A 15,651-nucleotide genomic window follows, 5' to 3' on the forward strand; every position below is an offset into this window, starting at 1 on the left:
GTTTTGGTCAGGTCAGGATCTTAGAGTCCTTGGATGGAGCCCCACATCTTGCTCCCCACTGAGTAGGGAAGTTTGCTTCAGATTGTCTTCCTCACCCAGTCACCATCCCCCCCCCCCCACCTCCCCTTCCACCACCCCTAGTTTGGTTTCCCAGAGTTAGGAGTCTCTCATGTTCTGTCTCCCTTTCTGATATTTCCCACTCATTTTTTCTCCTTTCCCCTTTATTCCCTTTCACTATTTTTTATATTCCCCAAATGAATGAGACCATAAAATGTTTGTCCTTCTCCAATTGACTTATTTCACTCAGCATAATACCCTCCAGTTCCATCCACGTCGAAGCAAATGATGGGTATTTGTCATTTCTAATGGCTGAGGAATATTCTATTGTATACATAGGCCACATCTTCTTTATCCATTCATCTTTCGATGGACACCGAGGCTCCTTCCACAGTTTGGCTATTGTGGACATTGCTGCTGTAAACATCGGGGTGCAGGGGTCCTGGCGTTTCAGTGCGTCTGTATCTTTGGGGTAAATCCCCAGCAGTGCAATTGCTGGGTCTAGGGCAAATCTATTTTTAACTCTTTGAGGAACCTCCACACTTGATGGGATGAGCTCTGGGTGTTATTGTATATGTTGGCAAATTGAACACCAATAAAAAATAAATTTATATAAAAAAATAATAAAAAAATAAAATTACAACACAAACCTTGGGGAAAAAAAGATGATCTTCCTCCCTCTCCCTCTGCAGCTCCCCCAACTGGCTTACGCGCGCACTGTCTCTCTCAAACAAATAAGTCAATCGTTAAAAAAAAAAAACACCACACACAAAAAACCCACCCTATATATGTAAGCATTATTAAAACTGACTTCCTGATCATTTAATCAATGAATTATTAAAGAAACAAACAAAAAACTGGCCTGCCTCTTATTCAACTACCTAGTTAATTTCAGAATACCTGGGCAAGTCTTTCCTGTAGGTGACTGGCCATATGTCTTTGGGACTCTTGCTTGGGGCCCCCAGTTTCCAGTTTTCTCGAGAATGTGCTTCTTTCTACCAGTAAGTACTCAATCTGCTCCCTGGGGCTGCCCAGAGCTATTTCAGACAAACCCTCTTGAGACAACATTTCTTCAATCTCTTTTATTTGCACTTCTGTTAAGAAGAAATAACAGAAAAAAAAACTGTTAAAAGGAATGCAGGCAAAAAAACTGCTGTTATAAGGTGTTAAGTGTGCTCTTAGTTAAATAGCAAGTTAATTTAAATTAGCTATATTGCTACTACCACTCTTCTCCCCATCTCTTCAGAGTGTTTGCAAACTTTCAGAAATAATAACAACAACAAAAAAAGTAGTGGGAAAAGGTTCTCAAAAGTGGTAGATATTCTTACTGTTGTGTAACTTTAAAATTTGTTGTTTTATTGAGTGCTTACTATGTGGCAGCATAAATTTAAGGTAAATTTATGTAATCTAATCCCTGCAACAATCCATTTAGGTAGGGAACTTGATTATTCCATTTATGAGACAAGGATGCAGGCACCAACAAGCCAACTAGTTTGTATATGGTTACTTAACTAGTCCCTGCCAAAATTCTTGGTGATTTCAATATTCAGGTAGATTATTCTAGTGCTTTGGCTTCTCAGTCTCTTCACCAACTAACTTCAGATTGAGTCTGCTACCTCATCTCAGCTTCTACTCCACAGATATTCTCTAGACCTTGTTGTTAGCAGCAACTCCCTAGTCTCAATTTCAAGCATCCCATTCTCCAATCATCCTTTCCTATGTACTTTTGGTAGCTAGATGTCAACAAGTTTTGACCATAATGGCAACTATAATCCACTAGCTTTAAACACTTTTTAACGTTCCTCATCCCACTCCTGTCCTCATTTACTTTCTTACCAACCTAGGTTCATCTAATCAGTTCATCATTATAATCACTCCCTTGATTTTTTGTTTAGATTTACTTATTTATTCATGAGAGACACACAGAGAGAGGCAGAGACACAGGCAGAGGGAGAAGCAGGCTCCATGCAGGAAGCCTGATGCGGGACTCAATCCTGGGACTCCGGATCACAATCTGAGCCAAAGGCAGTCATTTAACCACTGAGCCACCCAGGTGTCCCTAATCACCCCCTTGAAAACATTCACAACTTCTTGCCCCTCTTTCTCCATTACACTTAGTTGACAGAACTCCAGCCTATTAAATCTAACCCTTTACCTCTCCTGCACCTCACTCTAGAAGCTGAGTGTAGCTGGAGAAAAACCACACAGCCAGTGGCAATTGGTTTCACTCTAAATTCATGTCTACTCACTACTCACCCCAAGTGGATCCTTGTTGTCCACCAATCCTCCCATAGTTCCCTGGAATTCTCTCTCTCATTATCTAGAGATGTAGACCATTATTTCATTACTCTTTCTTCTCAAGTCTCCAACACCTCCTTACCATCTTCACTCTCAGCTGAATACCCTGCTTCCTATTTCACTGAGAAAAAAGCAGCACTCCAATTTCCACAAACTCTTCTTATCGTATCTGCCAATTCCCACATACTCTTCCATCTTGTGAGATTTAACAAACTATCCTTGCTCCTAAGGCCAGACTCTCCCCTTGTGCACTGGATCCCATTCCCACTTATCTCAAAGATAACAGGCTTTCATCATTTCTCCCTGGGACATCATACTCTGTTGGTTTTCTTACTACCATGCGTGCCACTCCTTCTCAGACTCCTTGACTAATTTCTCCCCTTTCCAACCTCTAAACATAGAAATGCCCAGGGCCCAGCCCTTAATCTTCTTTTCATTCCCCAGATAACCGTCTATAGTCCCAAGGCTTTAGGTGTTGGCTATTTGCTGATGACTCCCAAATTCACAGCTCTAGCTTGTGGTGCCTTCCAAACATACACAATTGTCTACTTGACATTTCCACTTGGATATCTAATACATGCATTGAAATGTACACGTCCAAAGGCAAACTCTTTACTGTCTTCCCCAAATGGGACCTCCCATAGGCTCCCCAACCTAAGTAGCTGGACCTCTAATATCCAACCACTCAGCCATAAGGCTTTGGGTCACCAGTGATTTCTCCCCTTTTCTCCCACCTAACATTACATCCATTATCAAATCATATTACCCCTACCTTCAAAAAATACCCTAACTATAGAAGCATTTCTGAAGTGATTTTTATGTTTCTAAAACAAACTTGTATTTTGCCAACTGCTTGCTAAAAATAATAAAGTTTATTGAAGCAACAGATTGGTACAGGCAATTCCAAACTTCTGTCATTGTGTAACTGGAGTGCTATAAAAAACACTGACAATCCTAATAATTATACTGGTACATTTAAAGAGATACATCAAATTCCTAAAAAATAAAGAAATACTATAGTAAATATAGGACTTTTATCTTCTTTTAAAAAATCAGGCTTGCTGTAAAGGTGAGCTAAAAGAGTCTGTGGAGTTATGAAAACAAAGGCAAAATGCTCAAAGATTAGGGATATCTTGGCATAAGCACTTCCAAGGAGAAACATGTGGCCCAACTGAATTCCAAAGAAGACTCTGGGACAAATTAGCTTCATGTATAAACTCCAATGCTTGCTGGTAAGCCCAAATCATTAACATGCTGGGGTACACTGTATATGAATTTCTGCATTAAAATAACATCATTCCCTTATTTACCAATATTTCATGAGCTAATTTATGTTGGCAGCAGGACATAACAGTATCTTCCATTTCTCACAAAACAGCAGATTAGAGCCCTGAACCAACCTCTTGCTGAGAATAACTAAAAATGCCAGAAGAAATTGAAAAACTCTTAAAAATGCAACTACTGGGGCAGCTGGGTGGCTCAGGGGTGAGCATCTGCCTTGGGCTCAGATTGTGATCCTGGGGTCCTAGGATGGAGTCCTGCTTGTGCTCCCCATGGGGAGCCTGCTTTTCCCTCTGCCTATGTCTCTGCCTTTCTATGTCTCCCATTAGTAAATAAAATCTTTTTTAAAAATGCAACTACCATACAAACAAAAATAGAATGCAAACTTTTAAAGCAGTAGAAGAAAATTCAGTATACTCAATGGAAAACAAGAAAGGAAAATAAATGAAGCAAGAGTGCCGAACAGATGAAATATGTCCTATACTTCACTCAACCCCTCCATCTGAGATTCAAAATAAAGAGAAAACTTCCATCAGCAGACCCTCATGACAGTTTTAAAATGATTCCAAATGGAATATATGGAATATCTGAGATGCAAGGGAAAATGCTGAGCAAAGAAAATAATAAATGTGTGGTAAATATAAATAATCACCAACACTAGTAATAATCATATATAATTTGTGAGGTTAAAAAAAACCCAAAATATTCTAAAGGGGTTCTATCCAGGTCTTCTCTTGTAGCTCTGTAGTACTTAAATAAATATTTCCTATTATTTATTATTATTTATTTATTTTATTATTATTTATTATATTTATTACTTTATTATTACTTTATTTTTATTATTATTAAGGGATGAACATTCCTTAATGTGCTAGTTCTTTACAAGGCAGGTGCTGTGGGAACACAGAAACCACTACGATCAGGGCATGATCTCTGGCCCAGAGGAGCTGACACAGGTCACTATGACATAGTGTAGTAAGTACCAGAATAGACACTGAAGGAAATAACCATCCTGTACTCTCTCACACACATTCCTGACTATTTCAGAATAGATAATTTAAAACACCAAGCAGAAAATACACTCAAAACATTATAAGTACTTTTCTTGGAGTGGAGGATTATATACTAATTTTCCCCCGTCCTTCTACTTTTATGCATTTCCCAAATTTGTCACATATTATTTTTAGAAGTAGAAAAAAAATAAACTTCACATTTTTACAAAAGGAAAGATTACCCTGTTTGGGTTGGAGTTCTTTAACCACATGTCTAAGCTGTTTGTTTTCCTTTTCACAACTGTGAGCAAATGCTTCTCTTTCCTCTATTAAGTTACGGACATGACTTGCATACTTTTTAACCTAAAAAGAAAGTAACACATTTTCTTACTCTTAGTCCATTGTTCATATAGTAACCTACATCGAATCTATAAAGTGAAAGAGTCATTAAGAGATCACCATACTATCATGTCCCTAATCTAAGAAATAAAAAGAAAACTTGGCTTTCCTTACATGTGAGTTTCCCTCCCTAAACTTCCTTCCAGCTGTTTTATGTTAACAGACCGTTTCCCATAGACATGATGACACACCATCACAAATTTTGCAGACACTCACAATCTCTAATTTTTTCCCCATTAACATATCAGGTTTGAAATCAAGTCTCCTTATCTATAGTTTAGGAAATATAAAATGATACCCACGAACAGAGAAAAATCCCCACAATAACTGTTTATATTCCTATGTTAATAACGATGATGATGCCTGAAATCTTAACATTAAGATTGAATTAAAATCAATTATTGAGGGCAGCCCAGGTGGCTCAGTGGTCTAGCGCCGCCTGCAGCCCAGAGCGTGATCCTGGAGACCTGGGATTGAGTCCCACCGTCGGGTTCCCGGCATGGAGCTTGCTTCTCCCTCTGCCGGTGTCTCTGCCTCTCTGTGTGTCTTTCATGAAAAAATAAAATCTTCAAAAAAAATTTTTTTTGAAAAAAAAAATCAATTGTTGAGTATTTTTTAAAAATAGCTTCTGGTTAATATGGCAGCTTCCTAAAAGGTACTTTTATGAGTTCATAATAACAGATTAAAAGCTAACTCGATGCTCCAGACACTAGAGTAAGGAGATCAAAGCCTTCATTTTCACTACAATCTTATGAGACTATTACCCTCCCACTTTCTAGGGGAGGAAGCAGGCTGCTGGAGGCCTAGGGGATTTGCCTTGTCATGCAGGAAGTAAGGGGAGGGGCTAGACTTCACACTGCCCGACCAGACCCAGAGGCTGAGCTCTAGCCTACGTGCCAAAGTGCTTAGAAGTAGACTGCCAAAGTAACTGAATTGCATTTTGCTGAACTGTGTTGAAATCAACTGGACAACATCTTGCAATATGAACAAAAAGCTGAATGGTATAGCAGAGGTAACACAGCACTGCCACTTAACTTTATAACTTCCTGCTAGTCTTCAATTTCTTTCTCTTCAAAATGGCAGGAACAAGAATACCTGTTTCTTAATAATAACAGCTATAATTGACTGAGTACTTGCTAGGTGTCAAATACATGTGTGTGAAATGTTTTATGTACTTTAACCTGTGTAAACATCACACATCTCTTTGAAGAAGCTATTATCAATCCTCAACGTATAGATGAGGAATTTCAAGTTCAAAGAAGTTATCTAACTTACACAGAAAGACAGTAGTAAAGGCAATTTTTCACCCCCATCTGACTAATGTTAAAGTTTATGGTCTATTATGCTGTCCTGCTTTTGTTCTAAAGGAGCTGCATTCTTCTTTAAGAGTTTGAAAATCAAATTGTCCTCTAAGAGTTAAATTTAAAAATCAGTAAGTTGCCTATCTGAGCTGAGATGTTGAAACACAGCAGAGTGATTTCCAAACAACCTGAGAGAGTATTTTTTTAACTCATTTAAAGAAAGAATATGTCAAAAAGTAGGTTGATCAGTATTGGAAACATCAAAAGAGTGATAAGAAGGTCAAAAGATGCCATTACCTACTCATCTAAGGGCTAGTTACCCTGGTTCTAACCTATAACAGGTCGAGAAATAAGGACAGCTATAGAGAGCCCTATTGTGGTTATCTTAGCCAGTGCTAGAAAAATTATAATCATTTGTTCAACAAGTAAACATCTGTAATATAATGTACCTATAGACAAAGAATCCATCAGCCACAGGACATGTGTGCCTGGTCCTGTGGCAATTACATTTCTTTTTGTCAATTAGTAAGCTGCTATCTATTTTTCTACAAAATTCTCTGCGAGTGTAGTTAATATAAGGTCACCTTTGAGAAACAGATCCACTCACAGTACATGACTAATCAGGTTTCTAAGCCTCCAAGCTATAAAAGCACAAGAATCAGCTAACGAGTCAGTTATTGAAACAAGGATGAATTTACAAAGATAATGCAAGCCACCCTAAGCAGGCCTATTTGGATATCTAACCAGTCATCCCTAGGTGATAACCTGTAGGTGTACTCTACTGGAAATGAAAAGACAGACAGACTGTTGGCACGTTTCAAGGAAAGAAAACAAAAACATATGTGCCAAGTGCTTTGCACACTACACAGGAATATTCAAATGTTGGTTTTAATGTGTCAATTTAATGAAGGACAATGAACAAAATCATAGATATTTTAAAACTTTATATTATTAGTTCTCACTTCTTTCATTTCTTCCATGTGCTTCACCATAAGCTCTTCTAAATTTCTGGTTAGCAGTGCTCAGCCCGTCTTCACTGTTCTGGAATAAGCACCAAACAAAATAGAGTGGTTCTTCTGTAGCAACAAGAGGTTCAGTTCCTTCTTTCTTGAGATGATGCAGTACATATTCTAACTGAACTTGTCCCTTTGTAAAAGAGATAAGTGTATGTGTAGGCACATGCATGCATACACACGCATACAGCTGAGCATGCAAGTAAGCTGGTGCATATATACACCTAGAGTTAGACTCTGTACAAAGTATCGTTCAGTTCTCCTGTTAATGGATATGTTGTCCAGTTATGATGAACATTTACATGAAAAGCCAACACAAAAAAAGACATGATGACATGATGTAGATAGATACATGATAGATAATGCAAATGTCTTTTTCTTTTTAAGATTTTATTTATTTATTCATGAGAGACACACACACACAGAGATAGGCAGAGACACAGGCAGAGGGAGAAGCAGGCTCCATGCAGGGAGCCCGATGTGGGACTTGATCCCAGGACTCCAGGATCAGGCCCTGTGCCAAAGGCAGGCGCCAAACCGCTGAGCCACCCAGGGATCCCCCAAATGTCTGTTTTAAAAAAAAATACAAGCTTTTCTGTATGCCCAGTTCTGAAGTTTACAATTTAGTAATCTGAAAATCACCCAAAGGCCCCTTGCAAAGTTATAAATTCCAAAGAAGCCTTTTTCCCTCAGTTGAATTTGAGAGATAAAAAGACTCCTCTCTAGAAGCTAGAGAACTCATTGATTCCATAGTACCAAGGAATGACTGTGCTCTCAGAATATGGCTTGAATTTTTGCTGACTTCTAACTCACTCAGTTCTCTTCCAAAACTTCTTGATACAAGCCTGCCATCAATATTATCTTTAGTTTTTTTTTTTTTTTAAAGATTTTATTTATTTATTCATGAGAATACACAGAGAGGAGAGAGAGAAGCAGAGACACAGGCAGAGGGAGAAGCAGGCTCCATGCAGGGAGCCTGATGTGGGACTCGATCCCGGGTCTCCAGGATCACACCCTGGGCTGAAGGCGGCGCTAAACCGCTGAGCCACCGGGGCTGCCCCCATCTTTAGTTTTTTAAGTTAAAAGTAGTCATGCTACAAAACAGCTTACACTATAATAGTGGGTGAAAGATAAATTTCTGATTGATGAAGTTGTATCTGTGTTTCTCTGTTACTAGAACCTTTAGCTGTGAATATGACAAACTTTTTAAAAAAGATTTTATTTATTTATTTGAGAGAGAGAGAGAGAGAGAGTACAGGGCGGAGTGGGGGAGAGGGAGAAACAGACTCTGCTGAGCAGGGAGTCCTATGAGGGGCTCAATCCCAAAACCCCAGGATCATGACCTCAGCCGAAGGCAGACACTTAACCGACTGAGCTACCCAGGTGCCCCAAACATCACTTTTTTCTTTTATTTATTTATTTATTTATTTATTTATTTATTTATTTATTTATTCATTCATTCATTCATTCATTCATTCATTCGAGACACACAGAGAGGCAGAGACATAGGCAGAGGAAGAAGCAGGCTCCATGCAGGGAGCCTGATGTGGGACTCGATCCCAGGACCCAGGGATCACGACCTGAGCTGAAGGCAGACGCTCAACCACTGAGCCATCCAGGCATCTCCCCAAACATCACTTTCAACCAAGTTAATCTAATTGTAGTGATCTGCATAATGATTATTGTACTCCAGATAGTCTACACAAACTATACTCAGTTTTGCTTTGATAGCAAAATCATATTTTACTATTTTTCTCCTTTCTTGCTAAGTTCTTCAGTCTCATCATTTTCACATCAACAGTTAGAATGGACATATATAGAATTCTAATTATCATCTGAACCTCACACTGAAAGAACAAAGATCCAGGTCTGAATCTTTATACCCCATGTGTCCTCCTCATGAGTTGCAGTTAAAAATCTTCTTGTGCTCCTCCCCATCCCACTCCCATCATCTGGTCCCCACTCGTGTTTTCCTTCTCCCTTTTAAGGCTGAATAATAGCATGAGTGTGTGTGCACGTGAGTGTGTGTCTGCATGTGTATATGTGTCACATTTTGTTTATTCATTCATCTGTTAATGGACATTTGGGCTGTTTCCACCTTTCAACTGGTATGAATCAACATGTTGTGAACAGGAATGTACAAGTATCTGGTTAAGTCCTTGCTTTCAATTGTTTTCGGTATATATCTAGAAGTAGAATTGTTGTAATTCTTTTTAACTTTTTGCAGAGCTGCCGCACTGTTTTCCAAAGCAGCTACACCATTCTATGTTCCCACCATATGATGCAGATGGGTTGGTTCCAATTTCTTCAAATCTTTGCCGACACTTGTTATTATTTGTTATACACACACACACACACACACACACACATATATATACACTGATGAGTATAAAATGATTGCTGTCTTAAGCAGTACTTATTCTGCAATGGCAGCAAGACCTGTCCCTAGGCCATAACATCTCTCAAACCACCAGATACTTTTGGCTTCTCCCTCAAGCCTAGACCCAATAGTTGATCATTTCAATCTCTCATCAATGTCCCCAGTTATCCTGCTCCATGTCCCTACCTTCCCTGAAAATCCCAGTCCTGCAAAAGCTTGACCATTTGACTATTCTCTATCTATTTTCATTTGCTGAGTGGTAGTAGAGAAAAATAAAACAAGCAAAACTAAAACAAACTGGAGCCATTACAAATCATGGCCTGCAGTCTGAGCCAAGCTTCTCTATTGTCAGATCCATCTATGCATTCTTTACCAGATTCTGCTACCATTTCACTCAGCAACTATTCAGAACTTCCATCTCTCCCATTAAACTCCAAACCCCACCTCTCCCTTCTTTTGGCAGATGACCTTATCTCCCACAGCACTAGTAAAACTAAAGTCATCATAAAACTCGGTCAGCTTCTTCCCTAACACCAAGATACTAGCCTTCGTCTTTAGAGACCTTGCTTTTTCTCCACTCAATGGAGATTTCCATCCTCCTGATCAAAGCAAGTCTCTTCAACTGTGTTCTAGATCCCATCCCATCTAGAATTTCTTCAGGGAAGCTATTTCTTTTCTGTATACTCATGATCTCCCTTTCTACTGATCTCTTGCTCTTCACTCAAGATGTTTCTCATCCCAGAGTGCCTGGATGGCTAGTTGGTTGAGTGTTTGACTCTTGATTTTTGGCTCAGGTCATGATCTCAGGGTCATGAGACCTAGCTCCACATCAGGCTTCATCCTGGATGTGGAGCCTGCTTAAGATTCTCTCTTTCTATATGTAAACAATGGAATATTCCTCAGCCATCAGAAAATATGAATACCCACCTTTTGCTTCATTGTGGATGGAACTGGAGGGTATGATGCTGAGTGAAGTAAGTCAATCGGAGAAAGACAATCATCATATGGTTTCACTCATACGTGGAATATAAGAAATAGTCAAAGGAGGGGAACTGAGTTGGAAAAATCAGAAAGGGAGACAAACCATGAGAGAAAACTGACTCTGTGAAACAAACAAAGGGTTACAGAAGGGGAGGTGGGTGGGGGAAATAGGGTAACTAGGTGATGGGCACTGAGGAGAGCAATTCATGGGATGATCACTGGGTGTTATACTATATGTTGGCAAATTTAATTTAAAATTTTAAAATGAAAATAAATAAATAAATAAATAAAAATTTTAAATGTAAAAAAAAGATTCTCTCTTCTTCACTCTCTGCTCCTCCCCACATGGACTCTCTCTTTCTCTCTCTCTAAAAAAGAAAAAGATGCTTCTGGTCTTAAAAATAAAGATAAAAAATAACCCTCCTTTGACCCCACCACATTCCTCTGAAGCTACTGTCCTCCTTTTAATTTGTCTACCCCTCCTCAAACAACCGCATTTTGGCTTCTGTTCTTAGCATGAGACTCAAGATATCAGTTACCAATAACCTTCAAAATGCCAAACAAACTGGACATGTTTCTGTAATTTTTCTGTGATCTCTCTGCAGTATGTCCACCTCTTCCTTGAAAGTGTTTCCATCCCTGTTCTGTGACATCACTTTCTCCTGTTTTTACTTTTACCTCTCCAGCCTTTCCTTCTCTGTGTTCTTCCTGGGCTCCTCTTCTTCCATAGCCCCTTGAGAGGATGCCATTCCTAAGAATCATGTCTTTGGCTCTCTGCCTTTCTTGCTATCATAGTGGTTAACAGCATGGATATAGGAGTCTGACATTTGGGTTCAAACCTCGGCTCCACCACTCTCTAGCTTTGTGACTAAGCAAGTCACCTAACTTCTTTCAACTGTTATTTACTCTCAAATAAAATGGTTTATTAATAATGCCTACTTTATGGGGTTGTTAGGGTTAAATAATAATCAATTTTTACTAAACTCCAGATCTATCTAGAAAAAAACGGGAAGAAACAAACACACTGAAGTTAGAACAAACACAAGTGGGTGTGGCAAAGACTGCCAGTTGTCTCCCAATATTTATTCTTCCCTTTTCCCACAGCGTAACTGATTTCTTGAATGATCACATGGCTGCCTGCCTCACTGCTAGATATAGCCATGTGATTTAAGTTCTGACCAATGGGATGTAAATGGCATCGTGAGCCACCTCTAGGAAATGCCCAGAAAGGAATGAGACCACCCTTCCCCACTGCTTCCTCCATTCTACTGGCTGGAATACACACAAGATAGTTGAAGCTTGAGCAGCCATCCTGGACACCATGGGGTAGAAGCCACCTGCCACAGATAATATACTATCATGAGAGGAGAAATCTGATTCTCCGACAATTTTAAGACACTGCCCTATCAGTTCTGGACTGCTTTCTTCTTTACTCTTACTTGGGAGAAATAAATTTCTATCTTTTCAAGTCATTTAATTATGAGTTTTCTGACCCTCACAGCCAACCAATCCCAACTATCGTAGGAGGGTTAATTAAAGAATAAGATAAAAGGGCATATACTGGAAAATATATATGACTACATAGGAACTGGATATGGAACTGGACAGCCCACCCTGGACTAGATTGGACTAGTCTGTCCTGACTCCTGAGGTCTTTCAGCTCTGAGTTTCCATGTGAATCTGCCCCAATTTACTTGCTTCTCCACATGGATAGATTTTTCTCTGCTTGCTCATCAGCCAGGCTAAAAATAGCCATTCATGTTAAGCCTTAGTAACTTTTCAGATTAAGTCATTTCTGTCCTTTGTCTTTTAATTCAAATTCATGAGAGTTGATTATTTTTTGCTCATCCAATGAACGGTGTCCCCCTCTCCAAAGTTAGTTTCTACAATCCTCATTCAGTCCATTGTCACTGGAATGGGTTGGAAGTAGGGGTACAAATATGGCCACCAAAGCCTATTCTTTAAATAAGGATTGGTGGAGAGGTACATATTCCAGAGTAGATGATGTCGGCTAGGAAGACAACATAAAATGAGTCTACTATTTAAGACCTATGCATATCCAATTGTCTAATGAACAACTCAGCTTGAATCCATTCATCTTTCCCTTCCACCTGCTTCTCCTTCTGTAGTCAACAGTTAACAAAATCACCATCGATACAGTTTCCCAAGTCAGAAACCTGGGAGTCATCCATGGCCCTGCCTTCTGATTCATCCCACTCTCATTAATGACCAGTCCCTGAATGTGTAGATTCCACCTCTTATCTAAGGGTGGAAGTGTAGGAAGCCTTAGTGTAGATCTCCTCACTTCCTGTCCAGTTTGGTGTAATTGCATCCTTAACTGATGTGCTGCTGCCAGGCTGGCCTCCATCCAAAGCCCTCAGACTGACTGTCCTGAATGCAAAATCACTTGCTGCTTATCATTCCCATTGCTTCCAGGAAGAGTTCGCACCCCTTGGCTGGGCAGCAGAGATTCTTCACAACCTGCTTCCTGCCTATCTCCATAGCCTTATCTTCTACCACACTTTGACATTAGTCCTCCACGCTGGTATACTTACAGATCCCCACCAAGCTGCTTATATCTCCATGACTTTGAACATTTGGGTCGCTCTGCCTGTTTTCCTGCAACATCCCAGAACACACATTTTTTTCCAGGAGGTTGGTTCACTGAGACTCAATGGTTAAGTAATTTGAAAATTCTAAAAAAGCAGATCTTGAGGTGATATAAATCCATTATTTGGCATCTGCCTTCAGTGCAGGTCATGATCTCAGGGATCATGCTGAGCAGAGAGTCTGCTTCTCCCTCTTCCTCTGCCCCTCACCCAGCTCATGCACACGCTCTCTCTCTCATAAATAAAATCGTTTTTTAAAAAAATCCATTATTTGAATTATAAATGCTCTAACATATGAACTGCACCTAAAATCCCACAACAAGGCACCTGGGTGGCTCAGGTTGTGATCCCAGAGTTCTGGGATTGAGTCCTGCATTAGGCTCCCTGTGAGGAGGCTGCTTCTCCCTCAGCCTCTCTCTGTCTCTCATGAATAAAGAAATCTTTAAATAAAAAATAAAATTACCCACATAACAAAGCATACATGCAAATGATTCTCTACAAAGCAGATATTGAATAAATGCTCATTAACTATCTTAAAAAGTTTTTGAGTCCCCTCACCCCAAACTTCTAGAGGTAAAGAATGAGTTGGTAAAACTGTCAAAGCAAACTGAGACAAAGAATTTTAAATGGAAATATGGCAAGGAGAATGGGTGCAGAGTCTTTGCTACTTGTTCTTAACTCCCCTACAAGTGCCCTCAAAACATAATGACAGGGCCAGGACCATACCTCATGCTATAGCACATCTTCTGGCTCTGAGCAAAGGATGAGTTTTAAATCTAACGGTCTTAGAGTGACATTAGGGAAAAGACGTCAATAGCATGCCTGCAAAAACGCATATACCCAGATAGGCCATTCACCCTAACTCTTCTTTCTTTTCTACACAAATATAATTGAAAAATTATAGACATCTGGGCAGCCCAGGTGGCTCAGCTGTTTAGTGCCACCTTCAACCCAGGGTGTGATCCTGGAGACCCGGGATTGAGTCCCACATCGGGCTCCCTGCATGGAGCCTGCTTCATGCAGGGAAATAGTTTTCATTTAAACCTGAGTATTGAAAAAGAAATAGTAAGACTCAACAAGGAACACATACTTTAAGGCAAAGTTTTCCAACTTAAAAAAAAAAATTGCACTGGCTCTAAATGAATCTCATTCTATTTTTAAGGTCCTATGTTCCAGTCTTTTTAGGACTCTTAAGCCTACTCCCTTGCTAGAAATACTTTTTTTTTTTTTCCAATCACTCCTCATTGTTTCCGTTTCTTGGCTCACATCACAAAGAACTTTCTGGTTAAGAAACTGACACGAGGGCACTTGGATGGCTCAGTGGTTGAGCATCTGCCTTTGGCTCAGGTCATGATCCCGGTCTGGGGATCGAGTCCCACATCAGGCTCCTATCAGGGAGCCTGCTTCTCCCTCTGCCTGTGTCTCTGCCTCTCTGTCTCTCATGAATAAATAAATAAAATCTTAACAAAAAAGAAACTGACATGAAAGGGCACCTGGGTGGCTCAGTTGGTTGGGCAGGGAACTCTTGATTTGCCTCAGGTCTTGATCTCAGAGACCTGAGATAGCCCACCCACCCCCTCTGGCTCTGCTCAGCGGGGAGTCTGCTGGAGCATTGTCTCTCTTCCACTCTCTGTCCCTCCCCCCATGTGCTCGTGTTCTCTCTCTAAAGTAAATAAATAAATCTTTAAAAAGAAAGAAAGAGGGACGCCTGGATGGCTCAGTGGCTGAGTGTCTGCCTTCAGTTCAGGGCATGATCCTGGGTCTGGGGATGGAGTCCTGCATCAGGCTCCCTGCATGGAGCCTGCTTCTCTGTCTCTGCCTCTCTCTTTCTCTCCGTGTCTCTCATGAATAAATAAAATCTTAAAAAAAAAAAAAAAAAAAGAAAAGAAAAAAAGAAAAGAGAGAGAGAAACTCATATGAAAAGAAGGCACAAGAACTGTTTCAAGCAACTCCTCTCCAGAAAGTTCCATCCTATCAAGGCATTGTGTTTGTATGGGCTTAAAGTTGATCATTTCCAATGATCTCTTCCCACGCATGAATACATCACGTATACATAACACAATATTCACGTGAGCAAGGAACCATTTTCTTTCTTTCTGTAAGCCTGGGACGGGCCTAAAAAAATGCATTTTGACTTTCCCCATCCGATTTTCAAAACACACCAGGCCTGCAGAAATTTACTGTATTTACCAATGTGCGCTTCTCCACGCTACCGTCTAGTTTACCCAAGCCAGGAAAGCTTGCCATAGCGCAGAGAAATAGAGAAGAAGAAGAAAAAAATCTTCACAATGATTCCAGAGCTGGAGAATGTGGGATACTTAGCTACCCGAAGCATCATCG

At 40.0% G+C, this 15,651-nt stretch overlaps 1 protein-coding gene across 1 annotated transcript in view; it reads right to left on the reverse strand.

Moving 5' to 3' along the window:
• CCDC30 (coiled-coil domain containing 30) overlaps positions 1-15,651 on the reverse strand; it is a 118,588-nt gene that overhangs the window by 102,210 nt on the left and 727 nt on the right. The window contains exons 2-3 of the mRNA XM_072771624.1: positions 7,291-7,474; positions 958-1,151 (exon numbers count right to left, since the gene is read on the reverse strand). Coding sequence (XP_072627725.1) covers positions 958-1,151; positions 7,291-7,474 — 378 coding nt within the window. The remainder of the gene's footprint in view (positions 1-957; positions 1,152-7,290; positions 7,475-15,651) is intronic.

Source organism: Canis lupus, chromosome 13, assembly GCF_048164855.1.
Source record: "Canis lupus baileyi chromosome 13, mCanLup2.hap1, whole genome shotgun sequence".
In the NCBI taxonomy this organism is placed as follows: Eukaryota; Metazoa; Chordata; class Mammalia; order Carnivora; family Canidae; genus Canis; species Canis lupus.